Source organism: Macaca mulatta, chromosome 11 (genome assembly GCF_049350105.2).
Source record: "Macaca mulatta isolate MMU2019108-1 chromosome 11, T2T-MMU8v2.0, whole genome shotgun sequence".
In the NCBI taxonomy this organism is placed as follows: domain Eukaryota; kingdom Metazoa; phylum Chordata; class Mammalia; order Primates; family Cercopithecidae; genus Macaca; species Macaca mulatta.
This window is the reverse complement of record NC_133416.1, coordinates 59,327,467-59,353,036: the sequence shown is the minus strand read 5'-3', so window position 1 is coordinate 59,353,036 and position 25,570 is coordinate 59,327,467. Positions and strand designations below refer to the sequence as shown.

General features: G+C 56.2%; 1 protein-coding gene across 5 annotated transcripts in view; it reads left to right on the top strand.

The window, feature by feature from the left end:
* The window catches only part of KRT80 (keratin 80), a 31,538-nt gene extending 6,194 nt beyond the window's left edge, over positions 1–25,344 (top strand). Inside the window, exons 2-13 of one of the 5 annotated variants that reach the window (XM_077954328.1) lie at positions 1,684–1,824; positions 1,962–2,105; positions 2,476–2,585; positions 3,184–3,312; positions 9,329–9,537; positions 13,948–14,008; positions 14,303–14,398; positions 21,126–21,290; positions 21,720–21,845; positions 22,450–22,670; positions 23,154–23,209; positions 23,310–25,344. In XM_077954328.1, coding sequence (XP_077810454.1) covers position 2,105; positions 2,476–2,585; positions 3,184–3,312; positions 9,329–9,537; positions 13,948–14,008; positions 14,303–14,398; positions 21,126–21,290; positions 21,720–21,845; positions 22,450–22,670; positions 23,154–23,209; positions 23,310–23,344 — 1,209 coding nt within the window. In that variant the 5' untranslated portion in view covers positions 1,684–1,824; positions 1,962–2,104 and the 3' untranslated portion in view covers positions 23,345–25,344. Of the gene's footprint in view, positions 1–1,683; positions 1,825–1,961; positions 2,106–2,475; positions 2,586–2,710; positions 3,313–9,328; positions 9,538–13,947; positions 14,009–14,302; positions 14,399–21,125; positions 21,291–21,719; positions 21,846–22,449; positions 22,671–23,153; positions 23,210–23,291 lie in introns of those variants that run through there. The other 4 variants (XM_077954327.1, XM_001091826.5, XM_001091950.5 and 1 more) reach the window with 4 other exon arrangements.
* The last annotated feature ends 226 nt before the right edge of the window (positions 25,345–25,570 follow it).

The window sequence follows — 25,570 nt, the reverse complement described above, 5'->3', positions numbered from 1 at the left end:
CAGGTTTGTTTATTTGTATATCCAGGAGGGAGCTGGAGACTGCTTGGGTACCTAAACATCCTCAGAGAGACTGAAACCTTCCCCTACTTCCATCTCCCACCTCCCAACTCCTGCCAGGCCTCCTGCTTCCCTGGTTGGGGGTCCAAGCCCCCAGGTGGTTCAGGCTCTGTACCAACGCCAGGAGAGGGTGATGTCAGGCCCTCGGTGAGGGTGGAGGATGGCACTGGCTGGTACAGACAGCCCTGCTCAGAGACAGCAGCCTGGACCAGGACCCCCAGGGATGCTAGTTCCAGAGTAGAGGGAGTAGAGCGCCTCACTCCAACTGTCCAGGTTCCCATCCATCATAATCGGGTGACCTTAGACTAGGCACTCAAGCCCTCTGAACTTCCTCCTCTGTCAATTGGAGTGATGAGAATTAAAGCATCCACCTCAAGTGGTGGTTGTCGGGAGGATGGAAGGTGAGCTGGGGGAGGAAAGGAGACAAGGGGTGAGGAGGGGAGAGGGAGCAGGAAGGGCTGGGCTGTTTATGGAGTTTTGTTTATTTGGGGTTTTTTTGTGGCTGTTCCTGTTTGGCAGCCAGAGCAGTGACAGTCAAAGACATCCTTACCAACTGCACCCAAGGAAGACTGTCGGACCAGAAAGGAAGCAACAGGCAAGCCCCACCTACCTCCCCCAGCCCAGAGCCCCAGGCTAGCATGCCTTCCAGTCCTCTCCAAGGAGGTTAAGACATCCGCAAGGAAAGCCCCCTGGCGTGGGGCCCCAAAGGCAAGCCCTGCAAAGCCAGCCGAGGAGCCAGGGACTTGGCAATTAACCAAGACCTGTCAACTCTCAGGAGCTGACTGAGGCCAGAGGAAGGAAGCAAGAAATAGATTTCAAGTGCACAGGCACTTGCGAGAAAAAGGCATTCAGCTCCAAGAGAATTAGGTGGCAGGGCTGCCCTAAACTGCGCCCCAGACAGTAAGAAGGCAGCTTCCTTCTCTCACCCACTACCCTTCCTAGGGGTCTTAAAACTTAGAGGCTCAGATTAAAGAGCTCCTCGCCCCAACTGTCCAGGTTCCCATTTATCATAATCCTGTGGCCTTAGACTAGACACTCAAGCCCCCTGAGCCTCCTTCTCTGTCAGTTAGGGTGATGAGAATTAAAGCATCCACCTCAAGTGACGGTTATCAGGAGGATTGAGGAGCTAACTCCTGCAAAGCATCTGGGACATACCTAATGGATCAGCTGTTATTCTGGCCTTGGCAGAGCCCAGATGCCACTGCTGCCCCCTCCCTTCCCCACAGAGCACACAGGGGTGACAGGGTGGGGGGCAAGGTGCTGTGCTCAACCACATGCCCTTCAGATACCAGACCAGAGTGAGGATGGTGGGAGGCCAAGGTGGCCCCACACGTAGGTGTTGAGTGGGGAGGGCTGCACACATCAGTCACCTACCAGTGCCTCGCTACCCTACCCAGCACCGGATCCTGGGATCAGGCTCAGGATGGACCCGTGGCCTCTGGACAGTGTCCTGTGCCCTTGTGAGCCAGAAGTGCCCAGTGTGTGAGAAAGATGTCTGCCCTGGGAGGCGGAGGCCCAGGGTGGTGATGTGACTGGCAAATGGTTGTCCCTCTCAGGGGCTGTCTTCCTCTGGGCCCAGAGGGGGCTGCTACCCCTTCTATCTCTGACCATCTGCAACTCTCCCAGACACACTCCTCTCTCTGCTCTGGCCCCTGCCACCGAGAGCAGGGGTGAGCCAGGTCCAGGAAAGACATGCAGAGCCAGCCACCAGGGCCAGAACATCAGGACCACCAGGCCAGGAAAGAAGACGCGGGACTGGGAGAGCTGGTAATCCCCTGGGGTGGAAGAGTGGGGTCTCAGGAACTGTGGGAAGGTAGGGTTTGCCTTGGTCTGTGTGGGCCTCTGCTGCCCTGCCAGAGGCTCTGTGGGGGCAAAATGGCGTCTTTTCTGTTTCTACTTCACAGATGGTGTAAAAGAGGTCAAAGGAGGCAGAGAAGAGAAAGAAGAATAGGGAGGAAAGAGTGTGAGGAAGGCAGGGATTCTCATTGCCCCAGAGCAGAGCTGCATTCGGCCATACCCATCGCCCTGCTAGACTCAGTGCCTGGAAAGTAGCACCATTGATTGAGGGCAACTTTGTCCCCTGTCCTCTACCATGTGCTTTGTACATGCTATCTCCCGTGAGGTGGGTGTTTTCAAACGAAGACAAAAGTCAAGTAACATGCCTGAGATCACATGAGTGGTAAGCAGCCCAGCTGAGTCTTGAACCAGGTCTCACGTTTCCAATGCTGAGAGCTCCTTGGCCTTGACCATCTATGTCCTCCCAGCCTCTGAGACAGTGGGGTGTACACAGTAGGTCCTCAGTCAATGCCAGTTAACGTGAAGGAAGGAAGGAAGGGAGAGGGGGTAGAGGGAAAGGGGAAGATAAGCCAGGGAGACTCTTTGGCAGCTAGAAAATAAATCATAAGTGCTGTTTTCCAGTGCCAGGCTGGCACCGTGCCCAGGATAGCTGCCCTACACTCAGGAGCTCAAGGCCTATGCTTGCCTCATCTTTTCCAGAAGTATGTGAGCCCAGATACGTCAGCCTTCAGGTATGCAGTGAGGTCTGCGGTGAGGCGATCTCTCTTCTCTCCTTCCTCCTTGAATGGCCTTCCTTTTGCCAACTCCCCACCCCCAACCCACCCAGCCAGCCCAGCCTTTGCCCCCTCCCCAGAGCTAGGCCTGCTTTCTTGGGGGCAGGGGGTTATGGACCAGCCCCCTAAGCAGTGCAGATCCCTGTGGGGAGGGAGACCTACATGCTGCTGGGGGAGGGGCGGGAGCACCACATCATCCAACAGGTTGGTCAGGCTGGGAGGCGTCCCGCCCTCCTGCAGCTAATGAGCACTGTGCGACAGGTGTCTGCTCCTCAGTCCCCAGCCTGCCCCAGCTGTGACCAGAGCAACCAGAGCCCGCCACCCGCTGCACTCCCAGGCTCACTCACTCAGCCCCCGGGCCCTCCTGCTTCCGGCCGGGGGCGCCATGGCCTGCCGCTCCTGCGTGGTTGGCTTCAGCAGCCTCAGCAGCTGTGAGGTGACCCCGGTGGGCAGCCCCCGGCCTGGAACCTCCGGATGGGACACCTGCGGGGACCCCGGGCTGGGCTTCAGCTCCCGCAGCCTCACAGGCTGCTTGTCGGCTGGCACCATCTCCAAGGTGACTGTGAACCCCAGCCTGCTGGTGCCCCTGGACCTCAAGTTGGACCCCGCTGTTCAGCAGCAGAAGAACCAGGAGAAGGAGGAGATGAAGGCCCTCAATGACAAATTTGCCTCCCTGATTGGCAAGGTGAGCACAAGTGGGGGGGTCCCAAATATGAAGGGCTGCCAGGCCCGGGCAGGTAGCCAAGCTCTGTGTTTTCCTGAGCATCGATCACTGTGCCCCACCCCTGCACCCAGCCAATGGGGAGATGGCACTGCTAACCCGGCAGCCTAGCTCTGAGCAGAGGCTGGAGGAGGGAAGTCCCTGATCCATCCTGGCATGTGGGGAGAAAGGGACCCCAGGATGGCCTTTGAGGGATGTCTTGATAATATGCTGCATGACCTGGGGTCACCCACCACCCAGACAGGGACTGGGAAGGACCACCTAGTGTGGCCAGGGGTGCCCTCTTGCAGGAATGGCTGATGGAGACGTGCTCTGCGGTCCTACTCTGAGGCAGGTGGACAGGGGAGATGGCCTCCCAGGCTCCACGCTCCTGTTTATCCCTCAAGCCTCTGGTCCCGCAGCATCTCTCTCAGCTGCCCCAGTCAGAAAAGCCAGCAGGATGGACGGGGCGTGTGGGGCTGCTGCCCAGACTGCCGCAAGTGAGGGTGCAGCTCGGGTGTCAGGAGATAGGAATGCAGGGGACAATGCCTCAAGTCAGAACAGGGTAGCCAGCTGGGCCTTCCTGCACCCTGCACCCCGCCTGACTGCAGGGAGTGTGGCCTCAGCATCACAACCACCCTTCCCAGACTCCACTGTCCATGGCCTGCAACAGGTCTGGGGTACTCGTGTCCATCTCTGCTCCCAGGGCAAGGGAGCTCCCAAGGAAGTCCTGTCCACTTCCCAAATCTGTTCTTTACTCATCTTCTCCAAGAAACTCCTCCTGACTCTGCACCCTCCTGCACCCTCAAGAATAATCATGACAGTATCAGCTGCTATCGGTTAATTGCTTACAATGTGCCAGGCACTGTGCTGATGCTTTTCACATTTATCTGTATTTCTCTCAACAACCTTATGGGAGAAGACAATTTTATGTCCATTTCACAGATAAGGAAAACTGTACATTTCTGACCCTCCCAGTAAACCAGAGGTCCAGCCTTCAGCCCCTGGCTCCATCCTTGTCTGCTCTTGGCCTCTGATTCTGTGTTCCTCTGCACATTGCTGGTCTCTCCCATGAAGTGGGAGCTCACAGGGAGGGGCAGAGGGAAGAAAGTAACATGCACTGAGCATCTACTTGTGCCTCGCCCTCTGGAGGAACTTTGCAAATGCAATGACATTCAAGCCACACGGCTACCCTGCAGTTGTTGTTATTTTTCCAACCGTGCAGATGAGGAAACTGAGGACCAGCAAGGCTAAGTGCCTTGCCCAAGGTCACACAACCAACAAATGGTAGTCTGGATTTGAACTCAGGTCTGTTGAGACACGAAGTCAGTGGTCTCTGTGGTGGGAATCTTTTCTTTCCCTCTTCCATTCATGTGCCTAGACCAGAGTTTCATCATCCACACCTGGGGTACCCCTGGGTACCCAGAGGGGAAGGACCACTGTCCACTGAGGCAGAACATCCCTTCCCCCAGCCCTAGCTGCACAGAGCCCTGCACTGCTGGGCTGGTTCTCCCTCTAAGAGCAGCCCAGCTGCCCTGGGGAGGCAGGTCCCTACAGAGCCAGCTCCTCACCAAACCCAGTTTAATCCTTTAGAAGGAATGCTTCACTGAGCTATGTAATTTGGCTCAGATGGGTGATTTTTCTCCCTCAAACACCAGCACTGATATCACCCTGTGCCACTGCCATGGGGATGGGGGGATGTAAGCCCAGGGAGGAGGCCCTCGGGGTTGGGGTCCTGTGCCTAGAGACCAGGGCAATGCCCTTGAAGTTCTTTAGCAGAATTGGAGCCTCCCAACCCTTAGCCTTGACCTTGAGATGGGGTGCCCTTCAGGGTGGGACACAGGGAGCTGTGGGTACCGACCCTGTGGGGGCCCTGGTTGCAGGAGCTCTGCCCCAAGGGGTCCCAGCTGACCCTTCAACTCTGTGAAGAAGATCTATTAGCCCCACCCTCCTTGCCTCCTTGTGGAGGCTGTGAGGGCCCAGATGGAAGCAGGCAGCGGTTAAGATGTGAAATCTGGAGCAGCATTGCGGGGTTTAAATCCCCGTCCACCACTGACCAGTTGTGTTATCTCGGGCAGATTATTTAATCTCTCTGTGCCTCAGCACACATTAGGTTAATGGGCTCATCAGAATCAAATGGGAGAATTTTTGAAAAGCAGTTAGAACATACCTGGTACATGTTAAGTGCATTATAACTGTTAAATAAAAAATTAAATAAATGGGTCTAGCCCAGGGAGCAGCTAGAACCCAGTTAGCCCCTTCCAGGCAGGAGCATGGAGAGGAGGTGGGGAGAGGCCCCCTGCGGGATAGAGGAGTGAAGGGACTCAGTGGGCAGGGGGTACAACGCAGGGCTGTTGAGCAATGTATGGACTTAGAGGAAGGACTGAGGTGAGATGCCATGATCAGTGGGCAGGGGCTCTGGGCAAAGAGAGGAGAGGGGTGGGGGCCCTCTGAGGAACTGAGAGGAACCAGGGAGCAATGAGGAGGAGCAGAGACTTTCAGGAGGTGGCAGAGGCCCTGGAGCAGTGTGGTTTCTTCAACTTGCTGGCTGCGTTTTCCTGGGCAAGTCATTTACCCTCTCTGTGCCCCCGATTCCTCTGCTCTGCTCTGCTCTGCTCTGCTCTGCTCTGCCAGTGGCCCTGAGCTCATCCCAGCGGAATGACTGGCAAGGTCACAGTCATGAGATGAAGGGGGATGAGGAGAAGCAGCAGCAGCAGAAGAGGCCAGGGGAGGCAGGGAGGGAGCAAAGCCGACCTCCAGCAGAGGCTGCTGGCTGGGCTTCTTGCCTTCGCGCACACATGGACAACAGAGGGGATGGAGAGGGAGGCAAGAGGCAGGACTGCCTGAGGTCATCCTGGGGAGGCTGTAGAGAGGGAACCCATGAGCAGTGGTGAAATGCCTGGAGACAGAGGGACGGAGACAATGTCTTCACCGAGGCCTGTGTGACCTCTGGAAGAACTGAAGTCAGCCATCCCCCTGCCTGTATGCAGAAAAGCCCAAACCAGCCACTCCTGATGAGGCTGTGAGGCTCCCTGGCCAAAGCCAACGTCTGGCTGAAGGCCGGGGATTCAACGGCCCCCGCTGAGGAACACTACCTGTGTGGCCCAGAGGCACTCCCCTATAAGCTGGGGACCTGCAGCCTCTAAGATGTCCAGCCTGTCTCCCTCCAGGAGCTCCAGTTTAGACTGCTCGGTTTCCCCTACAAAACAGGTCTCTCCCCTAACCTCAGCCCCAACCTGGCCCTACTTTTCAACTGGGCTTCAGTTTCTTCACCTGTAAAATGGAGAGGTCCCTGCTACAGCTGCTACGGTATGATCTAAGGGCAGAGGGCCAGGCAGAGCAGAGAGGAGGAATCAGAGGTGAAGACTCGACAGTCTTCCTGGGTTGGAGCAATTAACCTGGCACCTCTCAGGGCGCCAGGATTATCAGCCCTCCCTAGGTGTTTGTTCTGAGAGGGAGGAGCCTTTCTACAAGGAAGGTCCCAGGTGGGGGATGAGTTTCCATCCCCGCCCACAGAGACAACCAGAGACTCCCCCAAGGGCAGCAGAAAACAGGGGGCTGTCCCTAATCCCCTAAGACACAAATGCCTTCTAGCTGGACTGGCTGGCCAAACACACACCATGTTCCAGCGAGCTAGTGCTGAAGCATAGGGAATTGAGGTTAGACAGTAGGAAGAACTTCCTGGTGTGAAGATTTATCTGCTGCTCATGGGTGGAGGAAGGAGCCTCACATCTCTCCTCTCACTCCACCCTCAGTGTAAACATGGAGCTCCTGCTTGTCAAAACGGAGGCAAGGTGGGGTGAACAGATACCTGCCCCCCCAACGCTCCCTCTCACACACACAAGGCAGGGCAGAAACCCTCTTGACCTCCATCCCTACTGAACCTGTTTGGCTGTGAGTACAGCAGAGAGCAGGATTAAGGTTGGCTTCGAGTAGAATCTACCAGTACAGGTACGCAGGGGAATGGCAGCCCACAAACACCGTCAAACGCCATCATCCAGTATTCCCGCTGGCATTGTCTGCTGTGAATGTCGAAGGATCATCAGAGCACTTCGGGGAAAACAAGGACACCCTGAAGAAGCAGAGCAGAGAGAGAGGGGCTGGCCCCACCTGACCCTTCAGGAGCCCACGAAGGTGCAGAGTAGGCAGTGGCTGTCAGATGGGGCTGTCTGGGAAGCTGGACCACCAAGTTGCTTTGAGACCCTGGAGAAGTCACTTGACACCCCTGGCCTCCATTGCCTCCTCTGTAAATGAAGGACCCAGCCCAGCTGATCCAAAAGGCTGCTGGCAGCTTTTTCAGGCTACGATTCTGGGAGCCTGGGCCAGCAGCACCGCCAGTGGCAGGAGAAGGCCCAGCTACTCACCTGTGACCATAGGGAGCATCACTGGGCTGGTTATCACAACATCCTCATGACAAACCACCCACACTGACGGGAGCCAGGCCCCAGCCAGGCCTCCAACCTCATGGCCTACCCTCATGGCCTATCCCTGGCACCAAGGGAGTAGAGGCCCCAAGGGGGAGCAGATGGCTCCCAGTGTGATGGGGAAAGTGGTGGGTCAGGACAAATGGGAAACAGGTAAACTGGGGGCCTTTCAAGATATGAGTCATGGAGGGCTTCCTGCAGGAGGGAGCTGGAAGAACAAATGGGGAGGAGGGGAGGGCCTGGTGATGGGAAGGAGAGTAGAGAGGACAGGCAAGGGTGGGGAGGAGGGAGGCAGGGGGAGCCCCAGGCTGAGCTGGGCTGGACTGGGTTGAAGGAAGGGAGGACCGCGCAGGACCCTGCCAGCAAGAGGCATATGGGAGGCAGAGTTTGAGAGGTGCAGCAGGGCTCAGAGCCCTTCCAGGGTTTCACCGCGAGGCAAAACTGTCCTTAACTGGAGGCAGAAGCCAGCCCACAAAGGGCAGCCGGGATCCCAGGGCCCACAGTGACTCCAGCAACATACAGGAGGCATGTGTCACAGTGGTTAAAAGGTTCTAAACCCAAAGTGCCTGGATTCCAGGCCTGGCTCTGCCACTCGCTAATTTTGTGACCTTGGGCGAGTTCCATCACCTCTGGTTTCCTCATCTGTAAAATGCAGCTTATAATAGTACCCACCCATGGGGGTGTTGCAGGATTTCATGGGTCAAGCGTGTAGAGCAAGGCCTGGCACACAGCAGGGGCCACATGGGCACTCGATGTTGGTCCCATCCCAAAGCACATCCCCAGGTGTCCCCGCAGTCTCATGGCGAGAGTGGTGGGTCAGGACAAAGGAGGAGCAGCTAAACTGAGGGCCTCGGTGCTGGAGGGAAGAGGGGAGTCTTTCAACATGAGTCACAGAGGACTTCCTGCAGGAGGGAGCTGGAAGAACAAATGGGGAGAGCAGAGGCCTGGTGATGGGAAGGAGAGTAGAGAGGACAGGCAGGGTGGGGAGGAGGCAGGGAGAGCCCCAGGCTGAGCTGGGCTGGACAGGGGTGGAGGGAAGGAGAGGACTGCTCAGGCAGGTGTTAGCACTCCTAACTTCTAGCTGGGGAAACTGAGGTTCAGAGAGGCTGCGTCGTTGAGAGGATGAGCGCTTAACCACAGTACTAACCAGGCCCTACCCTGCTGAGTTTCCAAGACGAGACCACGCTTGTCGTGGTGGGGAGGGGGCAGATGGGCCTCTGACACCCCATGTTCCCTGGGATCCCCCCGCCCCAGCCCCAGGCAGGCACGGAGAGCCTGTCGCATGCTTGGCACTCTCACACCCTCATCCCCCTTCCTCTGCCAGCCCTGCCCTGCCCTCGCCTGGAAACCTTTGCTAATTGGCTCCACCTTGCTCTGATCCTATCCTTATCTTACCATCTTCAGTTTTAACAATCAGTCATTGGAGGTGCATTCTGCTGAGTGAGGGCCCTGGGTGGTGTGCACAGATGAGCTGCCACTTCCCAGGGAGTCCCCCGCGGGCTCTTGCTGGTCAGCCCGGGGCCTCAGCCCCCGACTGGTCCACGCCTGACCCATTCACCGCCCTCCTGCTCTCCCAGGTGCAAGCCCTGGAACAGCGCAACCAGCTGCTGGAGACACGCTGGAGCTTCCTGCAGGGCCAGGACTCAGCCATCTTCGACCTCGGGCATCTCTATGAGGAATACCAGGGCCGGCTGCAGGAGGAGCTGCGCAAAGTGAGCCAGGAGCGGGGGCAGCTGGAGGCCAACCTGCTGCAGGTGCTGGAGAAGGTCGAGGAGTTTCGAATCAGGTACACAGAGCCCCATGGGAGCCATGAGCAAGGCCTGAGGGCTGGGAACAAGCTGTCCTAAGACAGGAGGCACTTAAGCCAGAGAAAGAGGGAAGATGTTCTGGAACATTTCTTTACCTGAGACGTTTATTGAGGGACTGGTATGTGCCAGGCAGTATTCTAAATACTGAGGATATGGCTGTGAACCTACAGCCGCCCCCTCCCTAATAGCGACCCTTACAACAAAGTGAATCTTGTGCTGGCTCCCAGCGAACCCCTGCGCCTGCCGGCCCTTGGGCATCATCATAACCCACACCCCTGCCTCGAGCAGCCGCCCCCTTGCACCTGTGGACACACTTGCTCTTGCCCACACATTGCTCTGGCAATGGGAAATTACGTCACTAACTAGAACAGATGGGTTTCTGCTTTAGATGTGGCTTTAGATTTTGATCTGGATTGGGTCGGAAAGGAGAGGAAAGCCACGGGGAAGCAGGCAGGGCATGGAAAGAGTGGGTTTTATTTGAGTAGAGAAGCAATGCACGCCGGACATCAAGGTAGACTTGGAATCAGACAGAAAAGGAAAACAGCCCCAGTATGCAAGGTGCCTTTACAACTGAGGGGGGCAGACAGACAGACAGACAGCTGCTGGGCAGTATATTCGAGCATTTATGGTCCCCCGCTTGGGCATTAGACCAGGATGAGGTTTAATCTTCACCCTCACCCGTCACTAGCTTTGTGACCTCCAGTAAGTGGCTTAATATCTGAACCTCAGTTTCTTCCTGTGTGAAGTGGGAATGATTATGGTCGATGCCAACCTAAGGTAGGTATCTAACCTAAGGAGGAAGTTGAGAGTGTGGCACGGTGACTGGCAGTTATAAATGGCAGCTTTTCTATCCTTAGAACGCTGAAGTTCTCAGCACACAGCAGGTCTTTGACACAGGTTTGCTGAACTGAATGGGCCAGTCTAAAGGGGAAGGCTGGTCACTTGGGCTGCTTAGAAGAGAGGTGACCCTCTCTGGTCAGGTAGTGGGCAGGGCTTCAGCAACACGGAGCCTGAGGCAGAGGAGAGCGGCTGTGCCCCTGCGCCCACCTCCTGGGTCTGGTCTACTTGCAAGGAGACCTCCAGCCAGGGTGAGGCGAGGACAGGGCAGGCTGAACCCCAGCCTCCCCTCCTGCAGTGCTGCCGCCCAGCCCCAAACCCTGCCAATCTGAGGTGAGACCTGCAACCTCCAGAGCAGCTGACCAGGCAGGCTGGAGGGTGGAGAGCACCTGTCCCGTCCGGGAGTCCAGAGACCTGAGCTGTCTGGACTCCAGAGGCTGACTTTACCCAACACCTCTCCCCAGCCCTGCCCTCCCAGGCCTAGGGAAACACACAGGGCAGCTGACCACCCGCCCCAAGAGGCCCAGCTTCCCAGCACCTGGCCATGACCGGGCAGTCAGGGCAGTTCACTAGAATCTGTGACCCACTTCCCTGATCCCTAGTAGATCTTCGGCCCTCAAAGGATCAGAGAATGCCAGAGCTAGAGGAAGTCCTGGATCCTCCTTTTATAGGGAAGGAAACAGACCCAGAGAGGGCAGGGCTTGTCCTCAGTTACACAGCCTTGCATGCTAAGTCCCATCCCTAACCCCAGCCAGCCACTGGGTAAGGCTGCTCCCACGAGCTCCGCCAGATCACGTCCATGGAAGCACTTTGTAACTGGAAGTCCTATACACACACTACCTGTTGTTTTAATCTGGCTCAGCCCCCTCATTTGGCTGCCGCCTGATTTCTATCTGCCTGCTACCTGACTGTACTGCTTAGGCTGAGCCTCTCTTCCTCTGTCTGCGTAGGGAACCCACCCGAGTTGGGAAGGAGAGACTGGGCAAACAGCCTAGCTGGAGGGCTTCTCGGTCTTCAGGCCACAGCCAGGGGAGCTAAAGCCTGGCTGTGCAGAGCCTAGGGCCCCCAGGAGATGCCAGGCCAAGCCCCAGTAGGGAAGGGCTGTGCCCTGTCTCTACAGAGCCGATGAGATCAGCCTCACTCCCAGAAATAAACAAGTTGGGGGGGGGGGTGCGGTGCAGGTGTGACAAGCTAAAAAAGTCCTGAGAACGGGTTTGGGAATTGGTGGCTGACATACTGGCAGAGGATTGGGAGTGGAATAGCGGACCTAAGCCTCTATGGGGATGGAGACTTCCAAAGGCTTTGAAGTAGCAGAAACCCCAAGGATCAGCAGTCCACCCCTCCTGTTTCCTAAGGACAAAGCAGAGGCCCAGCAAGGGGAAGCAACTTGCCCAAGGCCACACAGCAAGTGACTCAGAGATGCCACATACAGCTGTGCAAACTGTGCGCTGCACAAGAGTGCATGATTCAGGCGGTGGATAGGAGTTGAGATCCAGCCAAGCATCAGACCATGCAGGCTGGTACAAGGTCAAACAGCCCGTGAGGAAGGGGGCTTTTTTCTAATTGGCACAAAGCCTGGAGATGAAACAGTGTTGGCCTTAAGGGGACTGGCTCCAGACTGGAACCCATCATCCAGCCTCAGCCCAATGTTCCCCACTGTCCTCTCCCCTGGGGCTCAGGGCTTGCTCCCACCCCACCCACAAAGCACACCTAGAGGTCCACGGTCAAGGCAGACCTGGCCTAGCCAGGATACTGTGAGGACGGCCCCTCCAGTCCCCTTACTCCTGGTGTCCTTCTCTGCCAGGGGAGGTTTCCCAGGGCAGCTGCCAGGCCACTTGTCTCCCTCAACTCACCCTGCTTATGTTCCCGCAGGCAGGGTGAGTGGCAGACAGCCGCCTGTGCTCTGCCGTGAGGCTTCCTGAGGCCGAAGCAGAGGGGCTGAGCCCCAGCAGGTGCTACCCCCGCTGCAAGCACTCTGTGAATTGCCCCACTTAATTGTCACAGCATCACGTGATCATGGCTGAGGCACACAGGAACGCACCCCAGGACACAGCTGGTTAGCAAGGAAGCCAGGATTTCAGCCCAAGTAGCCTGGCTCTAGTCCCCTTGCTTCATCAACACACTCCAGGAGCCCCCAGCCCTCTCTTGAGCCTCCATTTCCTCATCTGTAAAATGAAACTAATGGGACTTCCCTAACTGGGTGCTTTGAAGGCCACAGGAGATAGTGCAGGTGAAGCACTCAGCACTTGTCATTCCCCACTCAAGTCCCATTTAGTTCTCTCTGGGAATGCCTAGACAGCAAAACATTCTCCCCAGCCTGCTCCTCTGCCCCGCCCCCAGGACCTATACCATCAGAGCCCCAAACAGACTCTTAGCAGCCAAGGCAGTGGCCAGGGAGGGTGTGGGCCCCTGGCACACTGAGACCAGAAACCCATGTGTCCTGCCGTTGGGTCCACACCCCTCAGCTCCTCGGGTGGGCTGGTGGGAAAGAAGGCATGAGGGGCGCCAGATACAGCCAGCTCAATGGGTGATGAGTGATGTGGCCCTGCTGGGAGGCCAGGGCCTGAGGTAGGCAGGCGGCTGTAATTAGAGCTGCCTGTGATTCAGGCATTCCCCGAATAGGAGAGAAAAAAACAGAAGCTGCTGAATCCCCACGACCACTGGGGCCAGCAAGAAGTCTGGAGCCAGCAGACACCCACCCCGGGGACTAAGACAAATGTCTTGACTGGAGGAAGAGGGTCGGGCCAGGGATCTGAGGGTCCCGTCCTCCCCATCCAGTGATGTCCTTGTTCCAAACACAAGGTGGGAGTGAGTAAGGAGAAGTCCAAACTGAGAAGAGCATTATTGTGCTTTGTTGAGTATGGCCTGTAGCCTGTAGCTGGCTGTCACTGCGTCAGGAGTGGGTTTTGTCAGCCCCCTGTACACGTGGGCACACGCATACCCCTTAGAGGCAGGAAGCCAAGGGAGGAGGGGTGACGCAACTTGCCCAAAAACACACTGGGGGTCCAGCTGACAGCAAAGTTCACACTCTTCCCATCCTCCCTTTGGAGGGAACACAATGGGTTAGTGTCCTACCAGCTCACAAAGCAGAGGGGAGGTGGCTGGGGCTGCAGGGAAGGCATGGAGGTGGGAGAGGTGAGGGGTGAGCAGGATGCTCCCAGCGGACTTGATTGAACCTGACATTGTCAGGGAAGGAGGTCAGGTAAAGATGAGGGGACAAAGTGCCAGGGTGAGGGGCTGCACAATCAGGGAGGCCTCCTGGAGGGGGTTGGGTGTGGAGCAGAGCCAGGAAAGGGCAGAAGCCGCTGGGAGAGGACGGGGTCATCAGGAGGGAGTGAGGAACTGGAAACCAATGCCAGGAGGTTGCGGGGGGAGAGACAGAGAGAGGACTTGTCATAGAAGACACAAGAGGGAGAAAGATGGGCTGCTTTTTTCTAACTGGCAAAGAGACCCCAAGTGGCATAGCAGAGGCCCCGAGCCCCAACCAAGGGGAGTTCACCAGGCCCAAGCCCCTACCACATCCAGCTGAGCAACACCTCTCTCCCTCCCAGGTATGAGGATGAGATCTCCAAGCGCACAGACATGGAGTTCACCTTTGTCCAGCTGAAGAAGGTAGCCTGCCCAGCCTGCCCCAGGGGCTCCTTCCCATGGGCCCTGGGCCTTCTTTCCCTCCAGATATCCTATTCTCCTTTATGCCCAATCAAAGCCCTCAGAGTCTTAAGTCCCAGGACCAACAGACAGACAGGGAGATACCCCCATCCCCATCCAGCTCTTTTTTCGAGGCTCTGAGCCAGATCTCCTCTGGAATCACCCCCACTCTCACCCATGAGGCAGTCCCCCCAGCCCACTCCTGCCCGGGGACCCTCCATTCCCTCTCCCACCACTCACCACTGCTCCCAACCCCAGGACCTGGATGCAGAGTGTCTTCGTCGGACTGAACTGGAAACCAAGTTAAAAAGCCTGCAGAGCTTCGTGGAGCTGATGAAAACCATCTATGAGCAGGTGAGTGAGATGGGGCCAGTGTCCCGCCAAGCCCAGAGCTGGCTGGTCCATGGGTAAAGGACTCAGGGGAAGCACAGCCATTCGGTGGGGCATGGAGACATGGAGACTCCAACAGTCACTTACGATTTCCAGGCCCAGCATAATAATTTCCTAAACCCCTTACTGTGATTATGTCAATAACCCTGCCTGACCCCTGGCCATTCATCTCATGGAACATGGGCCGGTTCCATGAGATGAATACAGAAGAACTGTATCTTTGTGTGCTAGAGTACTGAGGGCATGCGGGAGACCAGGTGCCTCAGACAAGGGTCAGGAGGCTGGCCTCAGGAGCATGGAACCCAGGGGCCTGGAATGAGTATTCTGATTGAACTGATCTAATTCCTGCAGCCTAAACCACAGCACTCACAGTGCTAGTTCTGATAGGCCTGCCTTTCCCTCTTCCCCATTTTTGGCTAATGACCTAGTAAATGGAGACAATGGAAACATTTGCATTTGTTTCCTAAGTCCTCAGTGGGGCCTAGTGTACAAGGGCCCAGAACAGCGTAGTATGTGTCAGCACAGCCATCAGATGGGCACAGCCGCTGGCTTCGGGACACCGCTCCTCCATGCCAACTGCTGACTCCCAGGCGCCCTTCAGGATAGGAGTCCTCCTCTCCACACCACTTCTTTCAGGGATGGGGAGGTTCAGGGGTGACACTCCTGGGCTAAAGTTCCTTCCACAGAGGTCTTCGGTTCAGCTAGGAGCAGGCAGCACCACTGTTGGGGATAACAGGGCTTGGCCACCTAAGTGCTGCACACTGCTGGTGCCAGGCTATGGCAGTGCAGCTAAGGTCAAGGCCGAGATCAAAGTCACCACCACAACTTACAGATTCTGCTACAATGGCCCTGTGATCTGCTGACCACAGCTTCATGGCTGCATCCTGTGGAAAGGAAGACCGGGCCTCGTGGCCCTGTCATGGGCCACACGCCTTTCCAGCAGTCCCAGCCTCCAGCTGGGGCCTCCATGGAACTGAGTCTTGTTTGTGGCCACGAGATGTAGCATAGCAGAGAGAACAGCAAACCCTTTGGAGCAGCAGGAAGGCAGCCGTCCCAGGCAGTCTGCTCTCCCCACAGCCCTGAAAAGCTTCCTGGCCCTAGCAAATCCCCCCACAGCCAGGCCAAGTGCTGTGGGGCTGACCAGGGCACCATGCCCACTAGCTGGGTGGGAACTGGGCGAGGGGCCCCTCTGCCCAGACTCACTGTGGGCTTGTGCAGCCCGGGCAGGCATCAGCAGGGCCATCTCGCATCTCCACTGGGCTGGATCTCTGCCATCCTTGGGCCTCCACCCACTCGTACTGCCTCTGAGAGGCTGAGCCCATGGGTGGGTGCAGATTCTGCCGAGCCTAGGTGGAGTGCAGATTCTGAAACCTGAGCCCAGCGTTTCTCCACCTGCTCACTGATGTCTCGGCAAGCTCAGAGCTCAAGCTGTAAGCCAGGATGCAGGCCCTGCAGCTGTAGAGAAATAACTGGAAGAAAGCTGGGCATAACCAGTGATATTCCTGAGCGTTGCCCAGTCGTACCCCACAAGACTTCTTGGCCCCCACCCCAGTAGCCAGGCCTGTGGGTTCCCTTTGGATTTTGCAGTCCTTGGGCCCCAATCCCAACTTGGCCTTTTTTTTTTACTATTTCTGTGACTTTAGGCAAGTCATTTCTCCTCTCTGTACCTTAGTGTCCTTATCCGTAGCATGGAGAGAGTAACAGCACCAGCCTCATAGGGCTGTGAGGAGGACTCAGCCCAGTCATTCATTTAACAAATGTTTATTGCATGCCTACTAAGTGCCAGGCACTGATGCCACAGCCTGGGCAAGCTCCCTTCTCTCAAGGAGGGCATGACTTAGCTGAGAGAAGTCATAAGCAAGTCAGCAAATATCTGGACAAGATGGCTTTGCAGGGTGACAGATTCTGGGATGCAAAGACACCGGGTGCTGCACTGGAGCTGGAGGGAGTGGAGAGCCTCAGAGCCCATGGGCAGGGCCTCTCAGAGGCGGTACCCTCCCCAAGAGTGGCAGAGATCCAGCCCGGTGCAGACTGGAGATGGCACAGAATTGCTATGCAAAGCCCCTAAGGCAGGAGGGAGCCTGGCGATTAAAGGAAAAGAAAGAAGCCTTTGGTCAGAGCACAGGGCAGGGTGGGAGCCTCGGGTCAGAGAGCGCCTCACAGGCTTGGCTCACGACTCGGACCTCATTCTGAGTGTGACAGGCAGCCTCCAGTGGGCACTGGGGCGGGGTGGCACACAGCGGGTTTCAGGTGTGGTTGTGCTATCCTGAGCCTGCCACGGAGAAGGGCCTGCGGTGAAGGCAGTAGGGGCCAGGGCACAACAGCAGTTATTATTACTTTTGGGAGCAAAAAGATGGGGTTGAAATTGGAGGTTTGCCTTTCTCTCCATACACTGCTGCAGGCTAAGAGGGCAATGCTGACTCTTTGCCAAAAATATTCCCCACACCAGAGGGTGTCTAACTCAGTGTTGTCTGATAGAAATGTGAACTGCATATGTAATTTTAAGTTTTCTAGTTGCCACATTTTAAAATAACAGAAAAAATAATTTTAATAATATATTTTATTTAGCCCAATATATCCAAAATATAATTATTTCAACATCTACCTCATTGGACAGAGCAGCTCTGAGCAAAGACTGTGCCAGCCACGTCTGCCTCAGGTGGAAGAATACGAGTGGCCCAGGAGGCCCCGATACTCTAGTTTCAGCTTTGGAGCAGACACCAGATCAGAAATACAGGCCCACACCTGTGTCCCAGAAAACAGCCCTCTCCTCTCTCCAAAACACATGTGTGTGCGCACATACACGTGCACACACACACACACGGCCAGGATACATTCTGAAAAGCCCTTCCCAGCCAACTGAGCAGGGGCTCATGGCCATGATCTGCTCAGACCGCATCTGCTGCAAACCCTCCGCCTCTCTCCTCGGGGGCACAGGCTGGAAGGGTCCCCCGCAGTTTCTGAGACACAGTACAGCTCCCAAGTGTGTTTGGGCCTGGCTGCATCCAGTTGGAATGCCACCTACCCCACCCCTACACTCTGGCTCCAGGGAGATTAGCTGTGGAATCTGCTGACAACCCCCTGCAGCCAGGCACACCTCAAGGGAGGCCCATCCCTGCAGAGAGAAGCCAGTGCTGCCTAAACTTCTGCATGGAGGCTGCCCCAAGACTAGGCTGCTCTGCCTCTGGACACTTCGTCCCAGCTTTATCACTATTACCAATTACCATAATAGAGAATCTTTAACTACTGTTTAGTGAGCACCTAATATATTCCAGACACTGTGCTAAGTACTTTCCAGTCTTAATCTCAGTTAACCCTCACGACGACTCTATGAAGTAGGGATAATAATTAAGACAGCACAGATTTTGAACAGCTGGGATTTGAATCCTGGCTCAGTAACTGTGGGAACTGGAGCAGGCTATTTTATCTCTATATGCCTCAATTTCCCCATCTATAAAATGGGGACAATAATAGCATCTACCTCACTGGGCTGTTGTGAGGATTTTTTTTGTTAGCATATCCTAAAATACTTAGAACAGTAACTGACACATGGTACGCATTCAATAAACATTAGCTGTTTTCAGCTCTATAATTAGATCCATTTTACAGATGAGAAAACCAAGGCTTAGACACATTTAAAAACTTGACCAGGGTTACTCAACTAATAAGAAGGGATTGGCCGGGCGCAGTGGCTCACGCCTGTAATCCCAACACTTTGGGAGGCCGAGGCAGGTGGATCACCTGAGGTCAGGAGTTCAAGACCAGCCTGACCAACATGGTAAAACCCCGTCTCTACTAAAAATACAAAATTAGCTGGGCATGGTGGTGCATGCCTATAATCCCAGCTACTTGGGAGGCTAAGGCAGGAGAATTGCTTTAACCCAAGAGGCAGAGGTTGCAGTGAGCCAAGATTGCACCATTGCACTGCAGCCTGGGCAACAAGAGTGAAACTCCGTCTCAAAAAAAAAAAAAGAAGTGATGGTATTCAGTGTCCAGAGCCATTAGCGCTACATTTTACTCTCCAACACTGTTACTCCATAAGAGTCACGATCTACCCTGACGTGGGGAACACAGTGAGGGTGCTCACACGCACAGCAGCCTCCTAAGGGAAGCCCTGAACTGGACTTTGGCTTCATTCTTAACCATTTGGAGGCTCACGTGCTCTCCAGGGGGCCCATCCCATGGGGCACCTCCACACCACACAGCCAGCATTGTCATACTCTCTGCAGCCCGGCAGGGGCCTGCATGTCTGAACAGGTCTGTGGATGTTCTGAATGCTCCATTTCCTGCTTTTGTTTACCAAGCTCCTGCTTAGCCTGCCTCATTCCAGAAAATGTCTGGCCAGTCTTTTCACCCTGACTGGGAAGTCCTACTATAGTGCGTCCTCACAGTGCGCTGGCCTTTCCTGGGGCCATAACGAATGCCAAGTTAGGCCCTCGTGTAGAAGCACACTGGAGGGCTCTATCTAGGTCCCCACCCCCACTGATGCCCACAATGTGTCAACCAAAACAGCCTCAAAGCTGCAACTCTGAAACTGTCCCCAGCCAAGCCCCAGCCAGGGTGCTGGTGCCACATGGGAAATGTCGGCTAGTGACTGGGGCAGGAGAGGTGGGGCCATGGTAACAATTGATCTTACTCTGGCACAGGTTGAGCCTGCTTTTCCCAGAGATTTATATTTTCATCTGAAGATCAACCAAAACCCCCAGCAGGAGACACGCAAGGGCAGCTGGCCACTGAGCTCAGGGTCCTGCCAGCTCCAGGGCAGAGATAGGCTGTCCCCAAGAGGGGCTTCCGAATGCCTGCCACTTCCACACCATCCTTGTCACCACGAGGTGCTGGTGGGCAGAGTCAGTTCCCAGACAGGCCTTTGTGGCTGCCCACACAGCCCTAGCTGGCCCCTCATCCCTGTTGTCTACAGTTCAGAAGTCCAGCCTCTGCCTGAGACAGAAACCAAAGGCCTCAGCACAAACTCTCTGAGCAGAAAGAGGGACAGAGGATCAGGAGGGAGCCCAGAGTTAAGAACCAGGATCAGAACACAGTCAGGAGCTAAAAAGCTGAGCCTGGATCCCAGCAGGCATCTAGGTGCACCAGCCAGTTTTCAGGAAATATTGGGGCTAGAAGAGCACATTGAACATTGGCACAGGGTACAACAATCAAACCCAGCTGTGGGGACTCCGCAAGGCAGACAGCCAGTGTGTTCAATAAGAACAATGGCAAAGAACAAAAAAGAGAGAAATGGAGATTACAAGAGACCTAGAGACATATGGACCAACTGCAGTGTACAGGCCTTGTTTGGATCTTGATTCAAACAAACACACGTTTAAAAAATTATGAGGCGGTGAGCAAAATGGGAACGCTGACTAAAATTTGATGATTGAAATAGGGGTCGGGCTGGACTGTAAATGCCAGAAGGAGCACGATGTGTCTGCGCCCAACACCCACCTCCTGCCTGGCCCCCTCCCCGCCATCAATTCACTCGGCACAATGCTCGGTTGACTCCCCTTGCTCCTCCTTCCCACAGGGAGGCCCTACCCTTTTCAGCATCTCCAGGGTAAGCAACCCAGGGCCCTTTGCAGCCTCTAGAGATCCCTGGTCCCACCTGCCTCCCTACACACCCCTGAGCATTCTGGCTAGAAAGCTGCAAGGCTGTGGCCAGGAGAGAAAGCTGGTCTGGGGCCAGAAAGACAATGAAGAAGGTGTCAGCCCCTTGTCTCCATACGCTAAAGGAGCGTCACAGCAGCAACAGCAGCAGTTGCTCTGGGGTCCACCCTGCCACTCACCGCTGTCTCCACAACATCTTTGTGCCTCAGTTTCCTCCTCTGGGGCCGCAGCGGTGCCAGCCTGGTGAGGACGTGTGGAAAGCGCTCAGCACACAGTCCAGCCTGTAGGGAATTCCTCGGGGAATGGTGGGTTTTACCATTTCCAGAAGTCTCCAGGGATAGGGAGGAGATGGTGAAAATATTGTGGTCGTCCAGGCAATGTCCCTTGGCTAGAGAGGGAGTGGGCAGTGAGTCTCCAGGGCGACCCTGAAGTCAGCACCGGAAGCTGCGCCCAGGCCCCTCACAGGCTGTTGGCTTTCAGTGGGGCCGGGAAAGGGGAGTACAGGTTTGTCAGCCTCCAGCCCTCCCCAACCCTGGTCACTCACTTGCTTCCCTCCCAACATTTACCAAATGAACTGAGGCACTCCTTTCCCAGACACAGGGACTCAGAGATGAACACGGCTCTGCCAGGCTCACAGGGAGCTCCTTGCCCAGTGGGAGAGGCAGAGCTGCACCCCACAGCACAGGAATAATGGAACAGTGAACAGAGGGGCCCAACTCACAGCCCCAGAGCCTGACTTCTCGGGCCCTTTCCCATCAGCCAGGAGGAGGCTATCCCTCCTGGGGAGAGGGCAGCAGGGCGGGCAGTGGGGAAGCTTGCGGGGTAGCTTTTAGAACCTACAGTCCCAGCCTGCCCTCCACTCAGAGAGGAGGACCGTGGGTGGGTGAGCAGTGGGCAGTGAGCTGCCTTCTGAGAGTCCTGGCTGGGGAGACATAGCAGGGAGGCATTCGGTCTTCCATCATCTCTCCAGAGGGACAGGAAGGGAGCAGCTCCACTCTCTGCTCACCCCGGGGACAAAGGGACTGTGTGGGACTGAGGGTCCTTGTGCCCTCCCCACCAGCCCTGAGCCCCCACACCTGTGCCCGGCCAGGAGCTGAAGGATCTGGCAGCACAGGTGAAGGATGTGTCGGTGACCGTTGGCATGGACAGCCGCTGCCACATCGACCTGAGCGGCATCGTGGAGGAGGTGAAGGCCCAGTATGACGCCGTCGCAGCTCGCAGCCTGGAGGAGGCCGAGGCATACTCTCGGAGCCAGGTGGGGCTGACCATGCAGGTCAGGAGAAGCAGCCTGGACAGCTCTCCAGGTGGCAGGAAGGGCTGGACTGGTGATGGCTGAGGTTGCCTGCAGCTCTCTGTCCTGAGAGTCTATGAGAGAGGAATGGAGAAGCACAGGGGCGGGCGGGCGGGGGGAGACCACAGAAGCTGGTCTGTGCCCTCCAGGAGTTCGAGGTGGTGCTGTTATCAGCAATGCCAGGCCAGATGTGGGCATGGGGCTCAGCTAGGGCAGCCAGGAGGAGGCCATCTAGAAAGTGAGGTGGTAGGGGAAGCAGAGGGAGCCTGGCGTGGCGTGGTGGGCTGCAGAGTTGGAGATGGGACTGGGGGGTGCAAGAAAAAGCAGAGGCAGGTAACGGGTGCTGGGAATGGCACTGAGCTGCCCCTCACTGAGACCTCCACGTACCTCCAGCTGGAGGAGCAGGTCGCCCGCTCGGCCGAGTATGGGAGCAGCCTCCAGAGCAGCCGCAGCGAGATCGCGGACCTCAATGTACGCATCCAGAAGCTGCGATCCCAGATCCTCTCTGTCAAGAGCCATGTGAGTATCTGGGGGACGTGCCTAGGGGTGGGGAGGAGAGCAGGGAGACACAGTCCTGTGTGCTGAATGACCCTGGGTGAGTCGCTTAGCGCCTCTGTGCCTCAGTTTCCTAATCTGTCAAATGGGTTAATAGTACAGCCTCCTAAAGTAATTATGAGGATCGTGTGAGCTCCGCATACAAAAATACTCTATAAACTGATCAAGGCTGCTGGAACGTTAGAAACCCCCACACCACGCACACCCAGAGCCCACTGCCTCCCTCCTAGGAGCCCCCCACCAACTACACAGAGAGGAGGGAGTAGAGGCCTAAGTCCCAGCTTCCAGTCAGGACAAACCTTCAGGGCAGGTGCTGCCCCATAAGGACAGCCAGAACAGGCTCCTTTAGTGCCTTGTGGTGCTCTCTGCTGGCCTTGGGAAGGTGCCTCTTCGGGTCGAACTAAACTCCCTCTTGCTGCATGGCAACCAGTTACCACACCCAGAAATGCCATTGCTCAGCCCTCCCTCCCCACACCCAACCCCACCAAGGACAGAGATGACTCCTGGCCGTGGCCTGCTCCTCCTTCCCCTGCTCACAGGCCCTTTCCCTCTGTCCTCCTGGCTGCAGTGCCTGAAACTGGAGGAGAACATCAAGGCAGCTGAGGAGCAGGGTGAGCTGGCCTTCCAGGACGCCAAGACCAAGCTGGCCCAGCTGGAGGCCGCCCTGCAGCAGGCCAAGCAGGACATGGCGCGGCAGCTGCGCAAGTACCAGGAGCTGATGAATGTCAAGCTGGCCCTGGACATTGAGATCGCCACCTACAGGAAGCTGGTGGAGGGCGAGGAGGGCAGGTGAGAGCCAGGGCTGGTGAGGAAGGGCTGGAGGGGAAGGAGGGCTGGAGGCCCAGGCCTACACAAAGTCACTTCTCCTTTCCAACATGATACAGTGAGCCTGGCAGGCCTGGGTTTAAGTCCTGGCTCAGTCACTTACAAACTGGGACCTTGGCCCAGTTCATTTCATCCTGTTTTCCCATCTGGAAAGTGGGCTGATCATAAACATGGTTCACCTGTGGCAGGGATGATTCATGTGATTATGCAGGCAAATGCCTGTCAAAACTCAGTGCTCAGTGCTATTAGCCATTTATGCCATGGAGAGGGGCCAGAAGTCCACAGAGAACAAGCTGGCTAGCCAGGGCCACACAGCAGAACAACCCCAGGGCTGGGAGTGACCACCAAGAACTACCCTCCACTTGCCAGCCCCCAGGGCAGTCTAAGCCACAGGCTCCCTTCACATCCCATCATATCCCTCTCCCACCCCCCACCCCTCACCCCCAGGATGGACTTGCCCTCAGCCACTGTGGTCAGCGCTGTGCAGTCCAGGTGCAAAACCGGTGAGTCCTCTTGCCCTGAGAACCCATGGTGGGGCGGGGGTGAGGGTGTAGGGGATCATGATCCTAAAGGCATCATTTTAAGTGGCTCCCAAACCTCCAGCCCCTTCCCTCCCCTACCCCTTATGTTCCCTGTAGCTGCCTCCAGGTCAGGCCTCTCCAAGGCCCCCTCCCGAAAGAAGAAGGGCAGCAAAGGCCCCGTGATCCAAATCACCGAAATGTCAGAGAAGTACTTCTCACAGGAGTCGGAGGTCTCAGAGTGAGGCGACGGGACCCCAGGACCCCCAGGGCACTCCACTGCAGCAGAAGGGACTTAAGCTAGACTCAAGAAAGCAGCTTGGAGCCTCTAGGTTGGGAGGAGAGGCAAAATCTGATACTGAACTGAGAGGGGGGGTTCAAAACTGACTGCTGTTTTGTGGGCTGCCAGGGTGGGAGAGGAGCATCAGCAGCTGCTCAGAGCCACTCCGCTCCGTATCAGTATCTCACAGTCCCGTCCTTCCAACCTTCTGGCCAGAGGTTTTCCTGATGGGTGAGCTGGAATTAGGGCTCAGTTTTGTCTCCACCTCCTTGTTCCTCCGAGGCCCCTCCTCCAGCACTGGGCTCTGCCAAGGCCCTTCTGACTCTTGCCCAGTCCTTGACCTTGACTCCTATCTCAAGCCTTGCCTTGCCTCTGCCTTGGAACTGAGACTGGGACCGGCTCATCCACCTATGGGCGGGAGCCGAGGAGGACGGTGTGGGCCCTGTCCTGTATCTGGAGTTCCTGGGAAGCCTGGCTGCTGAAGACCCTCTTGGCTTTCCCATGCTCCTTGGGCTCCCCAGAGACCCGACAGTATTATGGAGTGAAGGGAGGAGGGGCCCTGGGTGTTGGGGACCTAAGCCTAGGCCCCAGAGATCAGCCCGAACACCTGCACCCCTCCCTCCTCCTATGGGTCCCTCCCAGTAGGCCACAGTCAGAACTGGACAGGCTGCCCCCAACCAGCTCCTAGCACCTTCTCCGGAAGCTATTCTTGCCATAATCAGCTCCCTGGGAGTGGAAGCCAGATGGCAGCTTGAGATTAGGCAGGAGCATTAGATCTTCCTTTCACCTCCCTGCCATACTGGCGTCCTACCAGTCCGGGATCTGAGCTCTCTGCCCCCAGCCCAGGTTGTTCCCAGCCTAAACACCTGGTTTTGGTGCACCTAGCCCTGAAGACCCCTGGTCCCACCCCTGCCATGAAGCCCCAGGTCTACTTCCCAGGAATCTCACTTCTCAGGGCCTCTGTTCTCCTCTCCATTGGGCCAAATAGCCTTGCCCTCCCCTCCTCGGCATTCATGGAGGAGCCCAGGAACTCCCCACACCTATGGAGTTAGAGCTCCTCCTTTCTTCTCACCCTGTCCCCCTCCTCCCTCCATGCCCATTCCCCCTGCCTCTGGCCGGCCAGCAAGAAGGCACAGTCCAGGCAAGTCTGGGAGCTTCCAAGCCCTTGAGGTCCAGCTGTGGGGCCTGAATGACAGCCTTACAAGGGCTCTACCAGAGAGGAAAATTCCACACTCCACCAGAAAACGGGGGTGCTGGCAGGCATACTCCTGTCTCCCCCTCTTGGCTCTCAATGCTGAGGCTTGCAGAGGCATCCCAGTGGCACCAGCCTCCCACTGCACAGCTTCCTTCCCTCCTTCTCTCTCATCTCCCCTCCCTGCCCCTCGCCTCACCTCCTCTTCTAAACTGCATTAGATTCATTCATCTCATTTTCCAGGACATGCTGGCCAGAGGTCGGGGCCCCCAGGCCTCAAGGCCCTCCAGGCCTGTGGGGAGCACTGGCGGGTTACTGACTCTCCGGCCATGGGAACTCAGATATTCTCATCCCCGAAGTCCCAAAAGAGGGTGCTGATTGGTGCTTTCCCTCAGGCTCTTCATTGGTTTCCAAGGGAGCAAATCCTCAGTGGGGATACAAGATATATAAAGTATATATTATTTTTTCATAACTTATGTGGCTTTTAACTTATTGCTTCCCTTCCTGTTTCTGCATGATCAGTCTGTATGTACTATCTGGATAGATAGCACACGCTCCAGCCACCTCACCTGATTGGCTATCTTGGGGCCATGTCCCCTTCTCGCTGCCACAGGATGAATAAAGTGTTGAGATTTGTCTATGGAGAAAGCTGTATGTCTGTTTTTTATCTCCCCTCTCAGGACCGGTCAGCCACTGGTCAATCAGGCTGACCATGGAACACTAGGAATTCTCCAATTAAGGGAGAAAAAGTCCAGGGACCTAGTTATATCTTCAGACCAGTGCAGCTTGGACACACAAAGGTCTTGTGTCTCACCATCTGGTATGGTTTGGATGCTCGTCCCCTCCAAGTCTCATGTTGAAATGTAATTCCCAG